Below are 18,618 nucleotides of genomic sequence, written 5' to 3'. Positions count from 1 at the left end.
CATGGAACGAATACATCACCATAGATACATGTACAAAACAGCATGTTAATCATCTGTCTAATACAGTTTTTACTAAACACAATATGAACTATTAGTGGATGCAGAAATTTACAAGAGCCAAATAAATGAAGTAGGAAACATACAAGATTCCAACCAATTTTTCTAAATATATTCTTGATAATTCATCTACACCCATCAAGGAGTAAAAAAGTTCTATCTCAACATTTTCCATTCAAAGCAGCAATGTCTATAGTCTTCCAAACTCATTTTTCGGGCGACATTATCATTATTATGTCTGAAGCTAAAATGAGCTATAGATAGAAATGGCCATAATACAATAATTAGAATGATGAAATGTCTTAATGATCACAAATGTTATGTATTTGTTAATACATGGTAATAAAATGTTATTAATGTTAATAATGTGTGGCTATAATGCGATGAAAATGTTGCACACACAACTTTATGGTATTGCATATAATTCAAAAAGTTATAACAATTAGTGGCGGTCTGTATTTAGGTGGCTGCAGAAATCTTAGAGGTCGAAATCTTTCAAAATTTTGGCAAATAAAACCATAACTATCTGCATGGCTTGATACCATTAAAGACATGTTTTCATAAATGTCAATGAACCAACCATTTTACTATTGAAGCACTTGGCAGGCTAAATAAAAATGTAATCTGACAAGAACATTTTTCTTAATTGTTACTAGTTATTAGTTAGGGGTACTTGGTACTTGATTGTATGTGAATGAGTTTAAATTAATTCAGATAGAAGAAGACATCTGTCATATGGAAGTAAAGAACATTATGAGACATAACAGAGGCTAGAGGTCTGCCCATGTGTCAGTTTTCCGAATAATTATCCAGCACATGCAGTATAGAACACAATTAAGTATGTGGACTTCCACTGAAACATGTTAACAAGAAATGCTTTCATGTTTCTCTTTAAATGAAATAGCAATGGCAGAAGGTCTTCTCACTGAAGCACAGAAATACCACATAGGGAATGTAATTACAGTATGTAATTAAATGCTTAAGGTGCAGGAGAGTTGAGGTAACCTTTAAATGTAATATGATGGAGGGATTTTATAACACAGATAGCATGTGACTGGTTGGAACACAGAGTTGTATTGAGCTGCTCAGCACGTAGTGAAAAAATTGTTCCTCCATGGTGGGCTATGGATTTGCCAGTATGCAGTGGCAACAGAAGGGACTTGAAATGAAAAGTGTTGACAGCGAATGATGACTAATCTTGCCTAAGAAGAGTGGATACGTCACTGAGCACAGTCAAACACAGTTGACATGGCAGTCAAGTGATGTGCTCCCTAAACCGTCTACACCTGAGATACACAACAATGTACTTTCCAGAACACAATACAGCGCATGTTCCACTGTTCTCAATCGTTCACATGTGGATACAAGCACCAAAAATGGCACAATTACGCAGTGGGTAGTGCTCTTTTAAAAAGGTACGTTAGCCATCGCAAAAAAAAACGTCATGTCAGTCGCGGCTGCCATTTTACTTTCCGCCATAGCCTAATTATGTATTTTGCATGATATGTCCTGAACAAAACATTCAAATGCATAAAGGATGATGTCTACCCCCGTGTTTTGATGGTCAACGATTACAATGATACCACACACAACATAAATGAAGGCCTCTAGACAGAAAATGTGTTCAAATCAAGCAGAGAGTTCTCTGCAATGGCCATAGACCAAGCTCATGAACAGGCCAATGCTGTCATCAAGGGAAGTGGGGGTGCAATAGGTCTGACTGAAGATCCATCAGCCCTAAGAAGGTGGATGGTAGCTAGTCCTGAAGTCAGCTGCAGTACGATGCAGCATCTGGAGCCAAATAAGGTACAGATCAAACCAGCCACCATGAGCAGACCAAACAAGCTCAAGTGTTGCGTCTTGATAAATTGATAAAGTCAACTAGAAAACCAGTGTCTTGAAAGATATGGGCAATCCTTTCAAGGAAGAGAGCCATGATCTGTTTTCACTAGACACAAAGGATATTGCAAACCCAAGTGCAGCTGCATTGATTCATACGCACTGTGAGAGAGGCAAAACCCAGTTCCAACAGATCATGAAAGGACTTGAAGAAGAATAACCCAAACTTTCTGAGCCAATCAAGAAGAACCGCATGAACTTCTTCAAGCCTCTGTCAATTCTTTGAAGAAAAAGGTGCTGGAGGACTGCCAGCTCTTCTCCAAACTGTTTATCTCATGCTAGAGCAGATAGTGTGATCTGAAGGAGTTCTTTAGACATGAGAATCAGCCATTCCCTGCTGCCCTGAGTGATGTTGGGAAGCTCCACAATGGACAGAAATCTCAGCTGGCTGCCATCCTTGAGTCTCTTGTCAAAACCCCTGACACTGAACCAGAAGCAGAAACCATCGTTACTGATGGCTCAGCACTGGTGAACAGTTTGCCACCACGGAGCTCAAAAACATTTGACCACTACGCTGCATTTGAGGTTCTCCCCAAAATAGAGGCATACTCTGTGAAATACAAAAGAACAGACATAGTCTTCGACATCTACCAACAATCAAGTTTGAAGGCAGAAGCTAGGTCAAAAAGAGGACATGAAGCCAGACACAAAGGGACCAGCAATGGCAAAATACCCACAAACTGGCGAACTTTCTCAGAGATGACGGGAATAAAACTGAGCTGTTCCACTTCCTCGCTGACAGAATTGCAGAAACTTTAACACCAAATGTGGTTATAGTGACCAAAGAGGATCAAGCTGCCAGCAACCACTCCATCAACCTAGATGATGTAAGTCCATGTAGTCATGAGGAAGCTGACACTAGGATCTTTGTCCACGCTAAACATGCAGCCAAAAATGGCAGCAAAAACCTCATGGTCAAAGCCAGTGACACAGATGTTCTTGATATAGCAGTCAGTGTTCTACCAGTTCTTCAGGACATTGGTCTGCAACAATTTTGGCTCGCTTTTGGCCAAGGAATGAACCTAAGATGGATTCCTGTACATGACCTCTATCAATGTATTCTGCCCTACAAAGGCAAAACGCCGTAACATCATGTTTGGTCAAAAATGAGTTAATGTCATTTTTGGGTTATTTGAGACCTCCTTTATCATGTGAATAAATATCGTGAGTCAATTTGATTGTTTTAACGAGAAAATAAAGGGCTATGACAACTGTAACATCCAAAACGATACGAGAAACCACAGCAGAACGCCGTAACAGCCGTTACGGCTCTTTGCCTTTGTTCCGGCACGCTGAAGTTGAGTTACGGTGTTCTGACTTTGTTTAGCCAGGCATCAAGAAAGATGTTACTGTGCCGCCGTGATGTTACTGTACTCTGGCTTTGTCATACTGTCAAAGTTTGCCGCTTTTAATTATCACCAAACCACGTAACATACAAACGACACATCTTTGAAATAAAGTGGCGATGGTTCAGATCTGTCAACGTCAGTGACAGCCCGGAGCTAGCTAAATTTAATCTGTGTCACGTAGCGCTAACGGTGATGCTGACACACCTCCTCACTTGGCGGAGCCTCACATCAGACGCCGAAAACCAATTATTAAATACACAGGCATCCTACCTTTCCATGCAATCCGATATAATCCATGGAAGATATAATCCATAGCAATGCACGTCATCTGCTGTATCCACAACAATCCATACGTGTTTGTATTTCCTTCTTGCAGGTGTTCATGTCAGATCGTACACAAATCCATAATAGCAGCTAGTTATCACTAACGTCCGTACAAAGTAGGCTAACCTAAATGGTCGGTCAACTCTGTCTATGTTATCTCAGAGTTAAAAAGTAGTAATCCAAGTTGAATTTGTTGACTGTGCATCATGAGCAGTTGGGTGGCCCTTAACCCTTAACCAGGGGCGGTTCTAGGATCAGACCTGTAGGGGGGCTCAGCCCCTAATGAGAATATGACACGGATACAGTGCCTTGCAAAAAAAAAAAACAAGTTAAACATAATATATTTATCGTTAAACAATAAATATACCTTTGTATTCAATTATAATTAAATTCTTTATTGAGAAAATATTTATTGTATTTATTCATATTGTATACTGTACTGCAAAGTAACTTATCTGTCATACTGTTTAACTGTTAGTGTTGCTGCACTATCCTGATCATTATAGCACTAAATAGGAACAACCAAAGGTCTTCTATATAATTAAAACTAATACCATGATGACTAGACCTTGGTTAGGTGTTCTTATAATGGATGTAAGTATGGTGAACAGCAAGCAAATATTGATTATATGTCAGTTACTGCCTTTTGCCTTTGCACGACTCCTTGTTTTTGGCACATGATACAAAGGCAGAGTACAGTAACTGCCAAACAAGGGTCAAAGGTCAATTTTGAGCTCAAGATTTTTTTGCATACAAACATTTCTTCATTATAGCAACTAGTTGTCAAATTTTGGGAGTCCTACCTATAATACTTTTGTCTGGACAAAACAGAAACTTTAAAGTCATTTTTCTCAGTTTCACACTCTAGCGAGTTAAGGTCTTTTGCCTTTGTAGGGCAGTATTGGAAGGGAGAAGAGCAGTGGTATTCTCTTCTTTCATGCATTCACTGGCTGTGATGTTGTTTCAGCCTTCTGTGGCAAAGGGAAGAAGATTGCTTGGCAAACATGGAATATAGTGGACAAAGCCTCTGAAATCTTCAGCCAGCTCAGCCACAACCCTCCAAGAATGGATGACAGCGACCTAAAGATTTTAGAAAAGTTTGTGTTCATGATGTACGACAGATCCAGCGAAGCAGGAGGAGTAGATAAAAAGCTTGTAAAGCGTTCACATTTACTCTACATACCACAAAAACACTCTCAAAACACAAAATACATATGTATGTGACATCCTCGTAGTCAAAAACATAGGATTCAAAGGTAAAAAACCTTGAAATATGTCCCATGAGTAAAATTATGTGGCAAGATACATGTTTTCCAATGCCGGAAATGGCGGCCATCTTGGAAAATGGCAGCCATTTTGAAAAATCAAGTGGCTAACGTTATTTTTCAAATTATTGGCCCCAGAGGAATAACCACACCAAATTTGGTGCTTGTATCCACTTGGGAACGATCAAACGTTTACTCAATTACACTACGTCAGTGTGGAGCAAAAATAATGCCATAAAGACTGCGGTAGCACATTATAGCTCAGTAATTACAAGGTAATAGGGTGTTTATATGGTGTAACAAGTGGGTAATACAATGGTAATTTTAAAGGCAACAACCAGGTTATAGCTCATAATAACAATGGCAATGTCTAGAGGGTAACAGAAAAGTAATAATATGATAATAGGCAAACTATAAGGTAATGTCAGGGTCATGTTTTCTGAAAAAATCAAAATCAAAAATCTGAAAAGTAAAGACAATTCCAGGAAATCCCCATCAGTGATTGCCATTTCATACGATACACTTTTATTGATCTACAGCAAGGTAATGTGGTTGTTGCAACAGTACAAGGATAATTTTGAGTGTTTTACGAAATAAATGTTTACTTTAATGGAGTCTGGTGAGTTTGTTGATTGTGATTTCGGGGCTGTTTCATGTTAAACAAAAAGGATCTTACTCTTTAACAAAAAAACTATCTCTGTAGGGATCCTTTCCATAATGTAGTCAGACACTAGAATAATAATCTGAGCCTGTCAGTGGCAAAACGAGCACTTTTAGTGGATGGAAACTGAAGGTGCACAATTGCCCATCAACGTTACATTGTTGCTTGTTTTCGCTGCTGCCTGCGTTCTTGCTTAATACTGGACCAATGTCAAAGATTGTTGTTCTCATCAGTCACTTAGACACAAAAACATAGGTAATAGGGTCCAGATCGAAAAACCCTTTAAAGAAATGGAGGGAAAAAAACTCTCTAACTGCTTGGTTCATTAACATTTTTAGGACCTTAAAATAGGGCGGTAGTCAGGAGAAGGTTGAGAAACCATGTAAACTCTTAATTTATGTGAATGAATGTAGTCACATGAACAGACAGCATGTGATGCTTTCTGTAGTTTGATCACAGTCAGATCACGTTCAGAGTCCAGAGGAGGTGTCAATTTGGTTCGGAAATGTACTGAGAGACTTCTCTCTCAGCGAGGTCTCGCTCTGATTGCTGTGCTCTCATTTGGCCAAAAGAAGCAAACTACGTGGGAGAGAGCACTTCAGAGTTCAAAGTAACTTGAACAAGGTGTGAAAACGCCTTAAATCTCCCAGACGCCTCTTTAGGGTCGCGTTGTCTATCAGCGCTTTTCCTCCCCGTGGCTGTCTTGCATACTTAATCAGCTCTTACTGACGCTGGTTCACCAGGAAGAGGCTGATAGGAGGCTCTGCTGTGCCACACTTCCCTCTGCAGGCACAAGAGGAGACCTCCACGCATGCTCACCACCACTCTGCACTGTAAGACTGAATGACATATTAGCATGCATGCTTCTGGCCTCTATAAACCGCAATCTTTGCATGAAACTCTTGCTGGGAGAATCATGCTCTGTATATGGCACTTTCTCTAATCCCTGCTGCTCGCCGTCATGTCTTGGATTGTTAATCATCTTCATTTAATTGTGCTGATACCTTGTAAGGTATCAAACTGTGCACAGCAAATTTGGCTTTAAAAGAAGAATATATGGTTTCCAAGACACAAGAAGAATAAAGTAAACACACAGAAAATTCTCATTGAGTTTGCAACTGATGAATCGGACAATCTTGAGTTAACATGAGCATGAAAACTACAGGAAGGCGAAGTCACTTTTCCATTTTTTGCCCATCATCTATCAGACAATTTGCAGGTTGCAAAGCTTTGGATCGAGCTGCAGTCTCTCCCACAAGTGTTCATATCAACCAGTATCAGACAGATCCTTATGACTGGAGAAATGCGAGGATTGCAGCGCTGGTGACTGAGGTGCCAATCAGATGCTGCCTCTTGTGCTTGTGATTTTGGTTTTTTTTTGTTAAATCTTGGCCTCAAGTTTAATTGTGTTTTTGCTGTCTCTGCAGCGGCCCCAGTGTCAGATAGAACAGATGTCTGAATCGCTGTCTGACATTTTAGTCTCATGAAAATATACAAACCCTTGGAGCCATTAATTTTTTGTTCTTTTCATCAGTCACACACAATAACAACAGCAGCAGGATTGACAGGAGGCATCGGAGGACCAGCAGAGGGGAGCGTCAGCACTGAGATTATGTTTGACTATTATGATTTGTGGAACGCAACAAGCGTGCTGTGGCACTTTATTGTTCCCCGAACAGGAAGTTCATTGTTTGCATGCAGTTCAGGGCCAGCTGTAGTGCACTGCCCCTTGGAGCTGCTGCAGGCTCAGGGTGAATCATTCACAAATAATGTCCTTTTACCTTTTCTTGCCAATTTTCCTTGACTATGATGAAAACATGATGTGCTGAAGGAAAGATGTGACGGAGAATTCCTTACAGTGCTGAGAAAATTCAGCAGAACATTCAGCTATCACTAATGCTGCATTCATGCCAAACAAGTCGATATAGGTTGTTTGTTCCTAACCTCTAAAGCATATCATAAAGTAGTGCCCCTAGCGGTGGCGGAAATACGACCTCATATCTAAACCAGAGAACGCTGGCTGGGGTTTTGAACATAAGGTCACAAATTTAAACACGTTAACATTGTGAAATGGTCACAGTTTGGTTATGTTAAGGCACCAAATCTACTTAGTTAAGTTTAGGAAAGGTTTGTGGTTTGGGTTCAAATTAGATGTTACTTCACTTCTAGTTACATTGAACGTGACATTTGTAAAGATAAAAAAGCAGAGTAGCAGCACCAAATTCTGGGCCCTGTAGAAAGGCATTATCTATGGGCCCCTTCCCGCATCCACAGCTATTCATTCTAGCATTCTTTTTGGACCCCCTCACATGAGCGCCCTGGGGTACTCAGTCCCCAAAATTGGACAATGGGAAAACACATTCATTCATTATTCCGATATTATATCCTAAATTAGCAGTTTTTTTATATCATGTTCCATATTTGTAACAATTTGTTACAAATTAAAGTGAAACCAGACACAAATGCGCAGCTCCTATCAAATTACCTGAATCAATTGTATTTGTGTTAACATTGTTTTTTATTTAGATGTATGCATTTTTAGATGCATTTTTAAACCCCTTTGTTGACACTTCTGTACTTCTGTAGTTCTTTAAACCAAGTGGGTGATACTGTAGTTTCAGAACTTCCTGGTATCTCCAACTCAGAATGACATTGAGAGGCTGACGCGAATGGTTTCCCCCACTGCTGCTTGTATTTACGCTGTGTACAATGTGATGTGACATTATTGACCATGACATTGTAAGATGTCTATAGCTGGAGCCAGGAATAATGGAACAACATTTTTCCATTTCCCCCCCCATTAAGGATTGTCCTATTTCTTTGGCTTGAAAAATAGGAAATGGCATGACCTTTTGGCATTTAGATAACTTCACCAGCTCTATTATGGTCACCAATTTAGCTCACCTCACTTAGTAAGGAGCCTTCCTTATGAAGAAATCAACACATTTGTGTCTTATGGAAACATTTACCAGACATCCTAGGGTGCTTTCACACCTGCCCTGTTTGGTACACTTCAAGCAAACTCTGTTGTGTTTAACCATTAGGTTTGGTTCATCAATGCTGGAGTGAAAGATGTTATTTGAACTCGGACCAAAACAGCAGCACCAAACACCACCTGGGAATGTCGGTCCCTGTCGGTCCGTTTCCAAGCAAACACTGATGCGGTTTTGTTTGTGGTGATAATGCAGGATTGTGTAATAGTAAATTTGGGACATTATACAAACAAGTAGATCTGACCAGTCAATCTGATTGGTCAACTAGACATTCAGAACGTGCTGAAATCAGCATGACGGCACACCCAGAGCCGTTTGAGCACGCCATGCCTATCGCTGCAAATATTACTCCACCATTGCTTGCTAAATGTGGGGCTAAAAATCTGTCGATGGAAAAATATTTTTTTTTCAGCAGATATCTAAGTTACAACAACATTGAGCTAGCAAAGCAGTTTTGTGTTTATATGTGCGGTAGTTATTCTTGTTTGGGAAATCCTATGATCTGTCCAAAGCTTACATTGGCTTAAGTTGGCTGGCTGGCTGACTGAAGAGGGAGGGACTAGAAATCATCTCTGTTGCTTTTTTTATTTTATTGCCCCCCTCAATCACAATGTTTTGCCCTGTTTTTATAGCATCAAATAACCAATAAAAACCAAACTTATAAGAAAACAGACATAAAAATGTCTTTTAGATTGATTGCTAGTTTTTGTTGTCCACAAACTATACCATTTCCCAGCTTTAAGTAGCTCCTCTGGCTCTGCATTGCATTGTGGGAAGATTATATCCATCAACAGCGCACTCAAAGATCGGCCATATTTATAATGCATACTCTCTGGGTTGAATATAGTTTATTTGGTCACTTTGGTGACGTGTGGTATGGATTTGGGACACGCCATGTGTGAAGTAGGGATCAACCGATGCTGGTTTTTAAAGGCCGATACCGATTATTACAGTAATAGTTAATAAAACCGATAACCGATATTTGGACCTGCTGTGCATTTACAGTGAAAATTAAAATATTTAAGTAAAAATTTAGATTTCGGAATGTTACAAATTCCAACACAAAACTTTGTTTGAACGCCTTAAGCAATTATTTAATAAATTAGAAACATTCAACATAATCCCCAGTGAAAGAGAGTCAGATAGTGTTGTGGGGGGGACATTAAGTCAGACTCAGTGGTGAGTGAAACCGAAGCAGAGGGACAGACACAGAGCTGTAGCCGAGGCAAAGTAGCGCACTTTTTAATTAATTAACTTTATCGGTTATCAGGCAAATAAAACGCCGATACAGATAATCTGCAAACTGCCAAAAAACGGGCCGAGAATCGTCCAGAGCCGATAATCGTTGTATCCCTAGTGTGAAGACTGAACAGAGTGCAATGACAGGCCACTGTACTCTTTTCTTTAGTCCGGACCAAGTGGACCAAACTAAAGGTGTGAAAGCAACCCTTGACTCTGACTACCTTCCCTATACCGGATCAGGTCCCCACAGGAACTGAAGCAGAAACTATCTCTGAGCAGTGCTAATATACTTGCCCTGGGTGATAAGAAAATCTCCTCTAGTAAACCTGTTGTTCGAAATGTGATAGAACAATCTCCGGTCCTGGTTCCCAGCCCAGTGCCAGTATCCAGTGGCTGCTAGATGAGCAGAATTTAAAGCCCATGAAATATGGAAAAGGGCACAGTCTTGGCCCGAAGCCTGGCCACCCACTCAGCCCTCAGGCAGGGGTCCCAACCTATCACATCTCTGCCTTCTCCCTGTGTGTGTGTGTGTGTGTGTGTGTGTGTGTGTGTGTCTCTCTCTCGCTGCCATTCACTTCCACACACTATTTGCTAAATTGGTTACACACTGTTCATGTCGTTATGATGAAATGAGCCCTGATTGCCCAATACTTTGCCAGGTAAAATACATTTGTTATTCTATTACAGCATGATAGACAGGGTTGCCCAAAGATAAATACAAAACAGTCTTTAGCATCACAAGGTTTTCCAGCCAGGGGGAATTTTTGGCTTGATTCAAATGGTTTTTGCCAAGTGGCAGGATGGCTGCCAGTTTCCACAGCAATCTCTGCCACCTGTGATGAATGGCCCAGTGGGTTAGGCTACACAAACGCAGCTGTGATTGCATGGAGCCATAATGGAGGAAAGGGGGGACCTGTGAGCACGAGATAGACAGAGGTTTTATAAGCTTTCATATTGCTTTGAGCTGAAACATTAAGAGCATATACAAAGCTTAAGGACTGCAGAGAATTTGCTGTGGTTAACCATAGCTGCACTAGTTTGCTCTGTGCCCTTACAGAGAAATAATTGAACAAAAACTTCAAATTGCTTTTTTTTTTTACGTTAAGTCAAGCCAAGCACACGCCATATAGGATAAAACCCAAGTCAAAATTTTTCAATTATACAGGGAAAGGGAACTCAATTTTGATTTTATTTTACAAATGCATGTGCACATCTGTGGTCTTGTAATAAGACATCAAATAACAATCAAAAACCAGTGGGGTTTAATAAAGGAAATCTATTCGATGCCACTATTATTAAGCAGATGACCAGAACTGTTGTCATTTTATGCACAGATAGCAAAGGTTCTTTGTCATCCACCATGAGTAAACTGAATATCATTGGGTTTTGGACTATTGATCAGAAAAAAACAAGACATTTGGGTTCTGGAAAACTGTGATGGGCATTTTTCAATATTTGCAGACAACTAATAAACAGGAACAATGAACTGATTGATCAAGAATACAGTCGCCACAATAACTGATAATGTAAACATTTTCCGTCTAAAAAAGGCAATTCACCATTTTTTTTGTTCCATGGCCTCAGAGTTGTAGCTGCTGATTCTCATCCCTGTCAGCTCACACACGGCAAACCAAACCAATCCTGTGGTCACCAAACACGACATTCAGCAATGGAAGCGTTGTGTCAGTCAAATTAACAAACAAACAAAGTCACTAGCCATGTTTCCATCTACACATTTTTATGCGAATAAAGTAATATTGAATGAAAAATGCCTAATGGAAACAGTAAAATTCAATTTAATAAATATCGACACAAAGTTTGTACGTTCCACCTCATCGATATTCTTTTAATCGGTAAACGGCTTATGCGATAAACGCTGACGGAAATGTTATTTACTGAATATATAATGAAATGCGATTTCGTTTTAGGTCATTTTATGGTAGCAACGGGCCGTAAAACGAAGACGTATCCACGTATTTCCGTTTTCTTCGCAGCCACGCCGGGTGTCACCAAAGACAGATGACAAGACAAGTGGATGAACGAGGAGATGAGGGACTTACTGTATGAAATTTAATTTACGAACGAAATATAACAGCTATTTTAGACAGCAAAAATCTTTGTCATCTGGCATTTACGTGAATCTGCATCATCATAGCAATGTTTTGATAGCGTCGTTGTTGTCTTATAGCTTGATATGTCACTATCAGCTGGTACATAAGAACTATAACAACTTGTGCAATATGATTCATTTGTAGGTTGACGGCACGATCCATTTTAGCAAGCAAACTTTGTTCACAAATGTAAGATTGAATGTTGTGCTATTTAGTGTGAAAATGAATGGAAACACCATAAAATGCCTCAAATCTATTCAATATACCAATTTGATCGCAAAACAGCATGTGACGTCATTACGCAACAGGATTTTATTCGCTTTAAAGCCGTTTTATGGAAACACACTTTCACCAGCTTTATTCGCATTACTGTTTTTAGCGAACTTCAGATAATTCGATTGACATGTGGATGGAAACATAGCAACTGACAAGGCACAACAACAGAGGACACACTTTACGCTTCTATAGTAAACAAATTCAGCTAAATATACAGTCATTGTCATGGTTGCGATTTTCTGTTATAGTTTTTCCTGTTTTATTGTGTTAAATCATCCCCCGTTTCCTTGTTGTTTACTGTCTCTTTTGTTCTCTGTTGCGTTTTACCCTGTTTTCATCCTTGTGTATGTTTTATGCTTCAGTTTCCTGTTTTATTTTGTAGTCTGTTTTCTCCCTTGTCATGTCTTGTTTTACTTCCTGCCTTGTGTTTTCCCGCCTCTGTGATTGTCTGCCCCACCCTGATGTGTTTCACCTGTTCCTGAGCCCTCGTTACCTTGTGTATTTAGTCTCTGTGTTGTCTTTGTCTGTTGTCAGATCATTGTGTGTGTAAGTTTACCCCCATTGTCTCGGTGTGCCAGTTTGTTTTGGATGCCTGGTCTTTCGGTTCAACAGTTTTTGATACCATTTTTGCCTGCTTTCTTCAGGAATCCTTTTTGTTGTATCACTTTTTATTTTATTAAATCCTCAAGCTCACCACTGCCATTTCCCTAATCGTAACAGTCATGTAATAATTCTAATGGTGGTATTGTTCAACATCATAAAGATTTGTATTTGTATTTGCCCCAAACAGCCAATACTGTCTGTACACATGCTGTAAGCTAGCTAGCAATGTACAAACTGATTTTATGTGTGCAGAGTGCAGTGGTGGAAGAAGTATTCAGATCCTTTACTTAAGTAAAAGTACTAATACCACTAAAAGTCCAGCATTAAAAATGTTACTTAGGTAAAAGTATGTAGGTATCATCAGGAAAATTTACTTAAAGTATTAAAAGTAAAATTACTCAATGCAGAAAAAAAAAAGTGTAAAGGATCCCAACAGTTGTGTGTTTAATGGTCTAATCATTTCAGCTGGACTTGTAGGCCGTTATATTGTTGGCTAGTTTCATTTATAATAAAACATAGGATAAATATAAACTTTTGTTTGTGTTTTTTTTTTTTATCTTAATTTTAGTTTAAGTAACTAAAGCTATCAGATGAATGTAGTGGAGTAAAAACTACAATATTTCTCTCTGAAATGTAACGGAGTAGAAGTAGAAAGTGAAAAGAAAAGACTCAAGTAAAGTACAAGTACCTCAACCTTTGTACTTAAGTAGAGTACTTGAGTAAGTGTTGTAACTGAGAAGGGTCTGGGGAAGGTTCATTGACAGTTCATTTCCAAAGGGGCGTCACCAACGGACGCCGCTCAAATGCCTCTGGGCGTATTGGATAGTCCAACCAATCAGACCAACAATCCGGGTGCGCTTCGGTAGCCGTCATGTTGAATGTAAACAAAAAGCCGCTCGCTGTCGCTGCGCTATCGTCGTTGCGTAAAGCCCGCCTCAACGGTTGTGATTGGTGTAAAGTCCGCCTCAGCGGTTGTGATTGGTGCCTCGATTTTGGGGACATTGGAAATGGGTTTGAATGGGCTCTTCGCCAGACTGACTTGCAGAGCAAATCTCAAATTTGCCGGAAGTTTGTCAGGGTTTACCCAGGCTACCACTGGCAGAGTGTGGCCTCAGACGAGTTGATGAGGAGGTCCAGTTCTTTTTGTTATGTTGTGTCTGTATGTTACGCTACATAGGGCTTGATTAAGGCCCCGGTATTAGTGACTTTTGTTGCTCAAATTGAAACATTTTAAACTCGGAGGATACATCTTTGTCTTAGTTCAGGCAACCTTGGGTGATTTTTTTATGTCTATTTGCACCCACTTGCGACTGTAAACATTCAAGTTGCATTGTGGGTATTGCAGGCTAGGTTTTGACAATGAGAAATAATGCATGGAATAAAAAAAATCTCGGTTCGGATGCACCAACTTTGATTTTGTTTTAAATTGTCCATTGTGATTCTGACAATGTTACAGGAGAGAAATGCTAAATCGGTGGAGTTCTCATTTAATAGCTTATTAGCCTAATTAGCTATCACACATCAAAGTCGACACCCAGGGAAGAACCCAAATTCATATTTGGACACACGACGAAACACTTTGCAAATGTTTTAATACCCAGGAAATAAATGTGATAAAATTCAAGTAAAATTTCTAAGTGCTAATGGCAAGACCATTAACCATATTAACAAGTCAGGGGTTTTTGGGTTTCCTATATCTATTATGTGTTCTCAGCCAATCAGTGCCAGGACTGATGTCAGACACTGAGTTGAATTGCGGTGTAACATGAGTATATACTCTGTGTTTTCTCCACAGAGAGATATGCTGGACGTCAGTCAAATCATGAAGGATCTGGCCAGTATGGTCCATGAACAAGGCGACGCCATAGGTAAGGTGTGTGTGAGTGTGTGTGTGTGTGTGTGTGTGTGTGTGTGTGTGTGTGTGTGTGTGTGTGTGTGTGTGTGTGTGTGTGTGTTAAATGTTGTTCACATTGTTGTCCCTGACTTAATTAGCAAAGATAACCTTTGTGGTCATGTTTCAATTTGATATGCTTGATTAATAACAACATGAGCTTGAAAATTCTGCTGGGCAAAAGTAACTTTGTAACCTCTACCTCGCAAAATGCTCTGGGTGTATATAAACATTGGACTGTTAGAGAAAATCCATTTAGACATGCTGATATCTGTAAACGGCTCTCCGCACCCTGCAATGATTTAGACTTAGACCAAAAAACAACTAAACGTAGCGCACAGGCAGATATAGAGACTTTGCTGCTGGGTCACAAATCTGCCATCTGCTATGTCTGGCTCCATCATGAACATTCTCAAGAGAATTGTTACTTACAAATGTCAACCAACCATACATACTTGAAAAATATTGTTGTGGATCGATTCTGAGTAGAAGTCAAGGGTCTGATAGGCAGGTGACTTTCTAAATTGAGGTGATTGTCACAAGCTGTTCAGTGCTGCAAAACACTTTAACCTGTGGCTGGAGAAGAGTCAGTTCATTTACGTTTGTTTTTTGGCCAACTTAACCAAATAATTAAGTGGTAGGCTAATTTAACTTTTTAGGCGTAAAGGCAGAGATCTTCAACAGGGGATGCTCAGAGTTATGCGGGGGGGGGGGGGTCAAGTTATTGTTTAATCATTTAAAAAAAAAAGTTCTAAATGTCCGAGAATATACATAAACATGAGTCCAACATATTATTAGCAAAGGTAAATATAAATAAAGATGAATATATGAAGATAAAATTAACAAAACATTGATGAAAGGCTTATCGGCCTGTACTTAGGTAGCCATCCACAGGTACAGTTAAGCTTAATGATTCACTGTGCTTTATTTATGTTTAACATTAAAACAAATTGTTGACATATACATATGTCAATTATTTTAATAGCTTAGTGTTGTGTGCACCACAAAATGGCCACCCTCTACGTTATTGTAGGCCCAGTTTAATATGCAACTCAATTTCATACAATATGTAGTTGGTGGGTCCTGGCGTAAAGGCAGAACGAGTAGAATTTAGTGCTTGCCTGCAGGTGAAATTCAACCCCAGATTCACTCTGGTTTTGGAACAAGCTTTGTCCATCTGTCATAGTTTCACCTCACTATGTTTGTGTTTTTTTTTTTTTTTTGCCACTGTGGCTGCCATTTTCGTAGCTCCCGCTTGATTGCGTGCTTACGATCTGGCACCTGGTCGCTACATTTTCATAGAGGTTGACGCCCACAAATGTCCCGAATACAGCAAAACAAGAAAAGACATCATATATAAAAAAATTGGATGTCATGAAGTTGGTATATTTCCATTTATTTCTGAAGATATTGTACAGGGGTGAAGTGCTGTCAGAATGCACTGGAATGACGCTCCAGAACTTTTTTAAAGGTATTTTTGGGGCATTTTAGCCTTTAATAGAAAGGAAAGGGGGGAGAGAGAGAGGAGGAAGACATGCAGCAAATGGCCACAAGTCAGACACGAACCCTGAGCCGCTGCGTCAAGGTGAGCCTCTGCATATGGCACCCGTTCTACCAGGTGAGCTACCCAGGCGCCCATATATAGCACATTTCTAATGTCATATGAATATGTTTTGTAAAATTAGTCTTGCAATTGCCAGACCTATCTCCACAGCGCTGCGGAGGAAGGTCTGGCTAGTCCACACACCATTCCGTGACATTAGTACAGTAATACACAACCCGCTCTCACTCCCAACTCGTTAAATACTGATGCTTAGCGTCAGATACCGACGTAAAAATCACGTAAAAATTTAGCGTCTGTATGGAACACACTGGGCAGAGCAGCAGCTCCACTGTGGCGCTGTAAGATGACGTAGTATTAAGAGAGACAATGGTAGAGAGAAGTATGAAAGACCAAAAATCTGAGTAAGGAGGTTGGTTGGGTGGGAGGTTGGGTCAAATAACACAGGACTTTCACCCAGGAGACCGGGGTTCATGTCCCGCGTGTCACTGAAATGTACATTTTGTAACCCCACCCATCATTTTTTCCTAAACCTAATTGGCCACGTTCTTGTGCCGCACGTCAGTTAAACGTACATCCCGATCCAGAGACGCCAAAACTCCCGTCCAAGCGAGTCTAAATGTGACGCTGATGGGAGTGTTGTAATACATCAACAGTATCCACATTCAGTACGTGTAGACATGCAAGCAACAAAACACAGCCAAGCAACGCTGACATTTTCAATCATGATGGGAATCTTGATGGAATATTAAAAGTTAATAAAATGGTGAAATAGTTAAAGTACAAGTGAATATTTGTAGACATACCCAGGCCATGCAGAGCTGACTATATCTGACAACGGGCAAGACATAAGAGATAATAGCAAAGAGCTGGGTTTAATAATATTTTAGTTTAATAGATAAAACTAGTAGTTTAATAAATACTGTATATAAATAGTGCTGGTACAAATGCTTAATGCACACTTTATTCAGATTTATGGTGCAAAACTGTAAATTGTGAAGACTGTACTGTGTGTGTGTATGGGTGTAGGTGTGGGTGATTAGCTTTTTGGAAGGAATGGGACCCAATAACTTTTGCTAATTGCTGCCTTTTTGTTGTAGTGTCCTTTTGTCTGCAGCCTTCAATCAGGCTAATGTAGATGGCCTTTAAATACCCTTTAGAGTCGGGCTGACTCACCACAGTTCTACAAGAATGGAATACCTGTATTTTTTCCCCTTTTTTAAAGTTTTTCCCCAATGCACTGTTCTTAATTATTATGGCTGACATTTAGGCAATGAATGGTGCACACAATGGAGAAGTGGTGGTTTTCTTTTTGTTTTTCCAAAGTGTTTTTTCGGTGGCCCATATTCATGGGGGAAACAGAAACTACGCACTATAGTTTTAAAATTGCAAATGAAAAATGACGACATAACTTTTTTTACGGGTGAAAAAACTGTGCACGTAATTTTTACATCAGTGTTTCTCACCAATACATTGTCTGAATCCTTAAGGTCTAACAAATGTGATGAATGCATTTCTTTCCCCATACATTATTTGCAAAACCTGTGTTGTTTACATCCATGTAGTCTCGCATTACGGTGCTGCGGAGGAGGGTCTGGCTAGTCCACACAGCATTCTGAGCTGGAGAAAAACATGCTCTGGTTTTATTCACACAATTGTCATGGGGGGTGCTAAGACAGAGCCACGTTGCCTCTGCAAAATAGCCTGTTTTGGTGGAACATGCGTACGTTCAAAAGTAGTTTTAGTCGTGCAACAGAAAACTCAGATTGGACAGGTAGTCTAGCTAGCTGTCTGGATTTACCCTGCAGAGATCTGAGGAGCAGTTAACCATAGTCCTCAGAAATCCACCAGAGTTTAGAACGCCAACACAAAGAAAGAGGAAGGGGACGGACATCCAGCTGAAAATATAATATAAGTCTATATAAATAAAAGCCTGGTTGTCTCTGCAGTTGATGTATGAAAAATAAAGGTTGTTAACCATATTTAAGAATTGACGGTATTTGTATGGTGTTGTTTGAAATGAAACCTAAAGATTTCAAGAACAAAATGGACCATACTTACATGAACCACCACACTTGAACAATCCACATGCTTTCCAATGAAATGAATATAACACGGCACAAACTACACAAACACGCGGCACCTTAAGGAAACACATACAAATAGACGAAACACAAGCAAATGAAGAAAACAACTTCAGTTTCCTTAGGTTGCAGTACATTATGCTCTCGGGGTCACAGCAACAAATTGAGCCATTAGAACATACCTTGCAGCTTGAAGCTTAAAGGTCCTATGACATGCTGCTTTTTGGATGCTTTTATATAGGCCTTAGTGGTCCCCTAACACTGTATCTTAAGTCTCTTTTATATAGACCTTAGTGGTCCCC

At 39.8% G+C, this 18,618-nt stretch overlaps 1 protein-coding gene across 3 annotated transcripts in view; it reads left to right on the top strand.

The window, feature by feature from the left end:
• The window catches only part of tsnare1 (T-SNARE Domain Containing 1), a 242,440-nt gene that overhangs the window by 110,551 nt on the left and 113,271 nt on the right, over positions 1–18,618 (top strand). For all 3 annotated transcript variants that reach the window (XR_004898681.1, XR_004898680.1, XM_031322750.2), the window contains exon 9: positions 14,576–14,648. Coding sequence is in view for 1 of the 3 variants with exons in the window: in XM_031322750.2 (XP_031178610.1) it covers positions 14,576–14,648 (73 nt within the window). In the remaining 2 variants the exon portion in view is untranslated. The remainder of the gene's footprint in view (positions 1–14,575; positions 14,649–18,618) is intronic.

The sequence above is a fragment of the Sander lucioperca genome, chromosome 10 (assembly GCF_008315115.2).
Source record: "Sander lucioperca isolate FBNREF2018 chromosome 10, SLUC_FBN_1.2, whole genome shotgun sequence".
In the NCBI taxonomy this organism is placed as follows: domain Eukaryota; kingdom Metazoa; phylum Chordata; class Actinopteri; order Perciformes; family Percidae; genus Sander; species Sander lucioperca.
The sequence above is the reverse complement of the archived record's forward strand: the minus strand, read 5'-3'. Positions and strand labels throughout refer to the sequence as shown.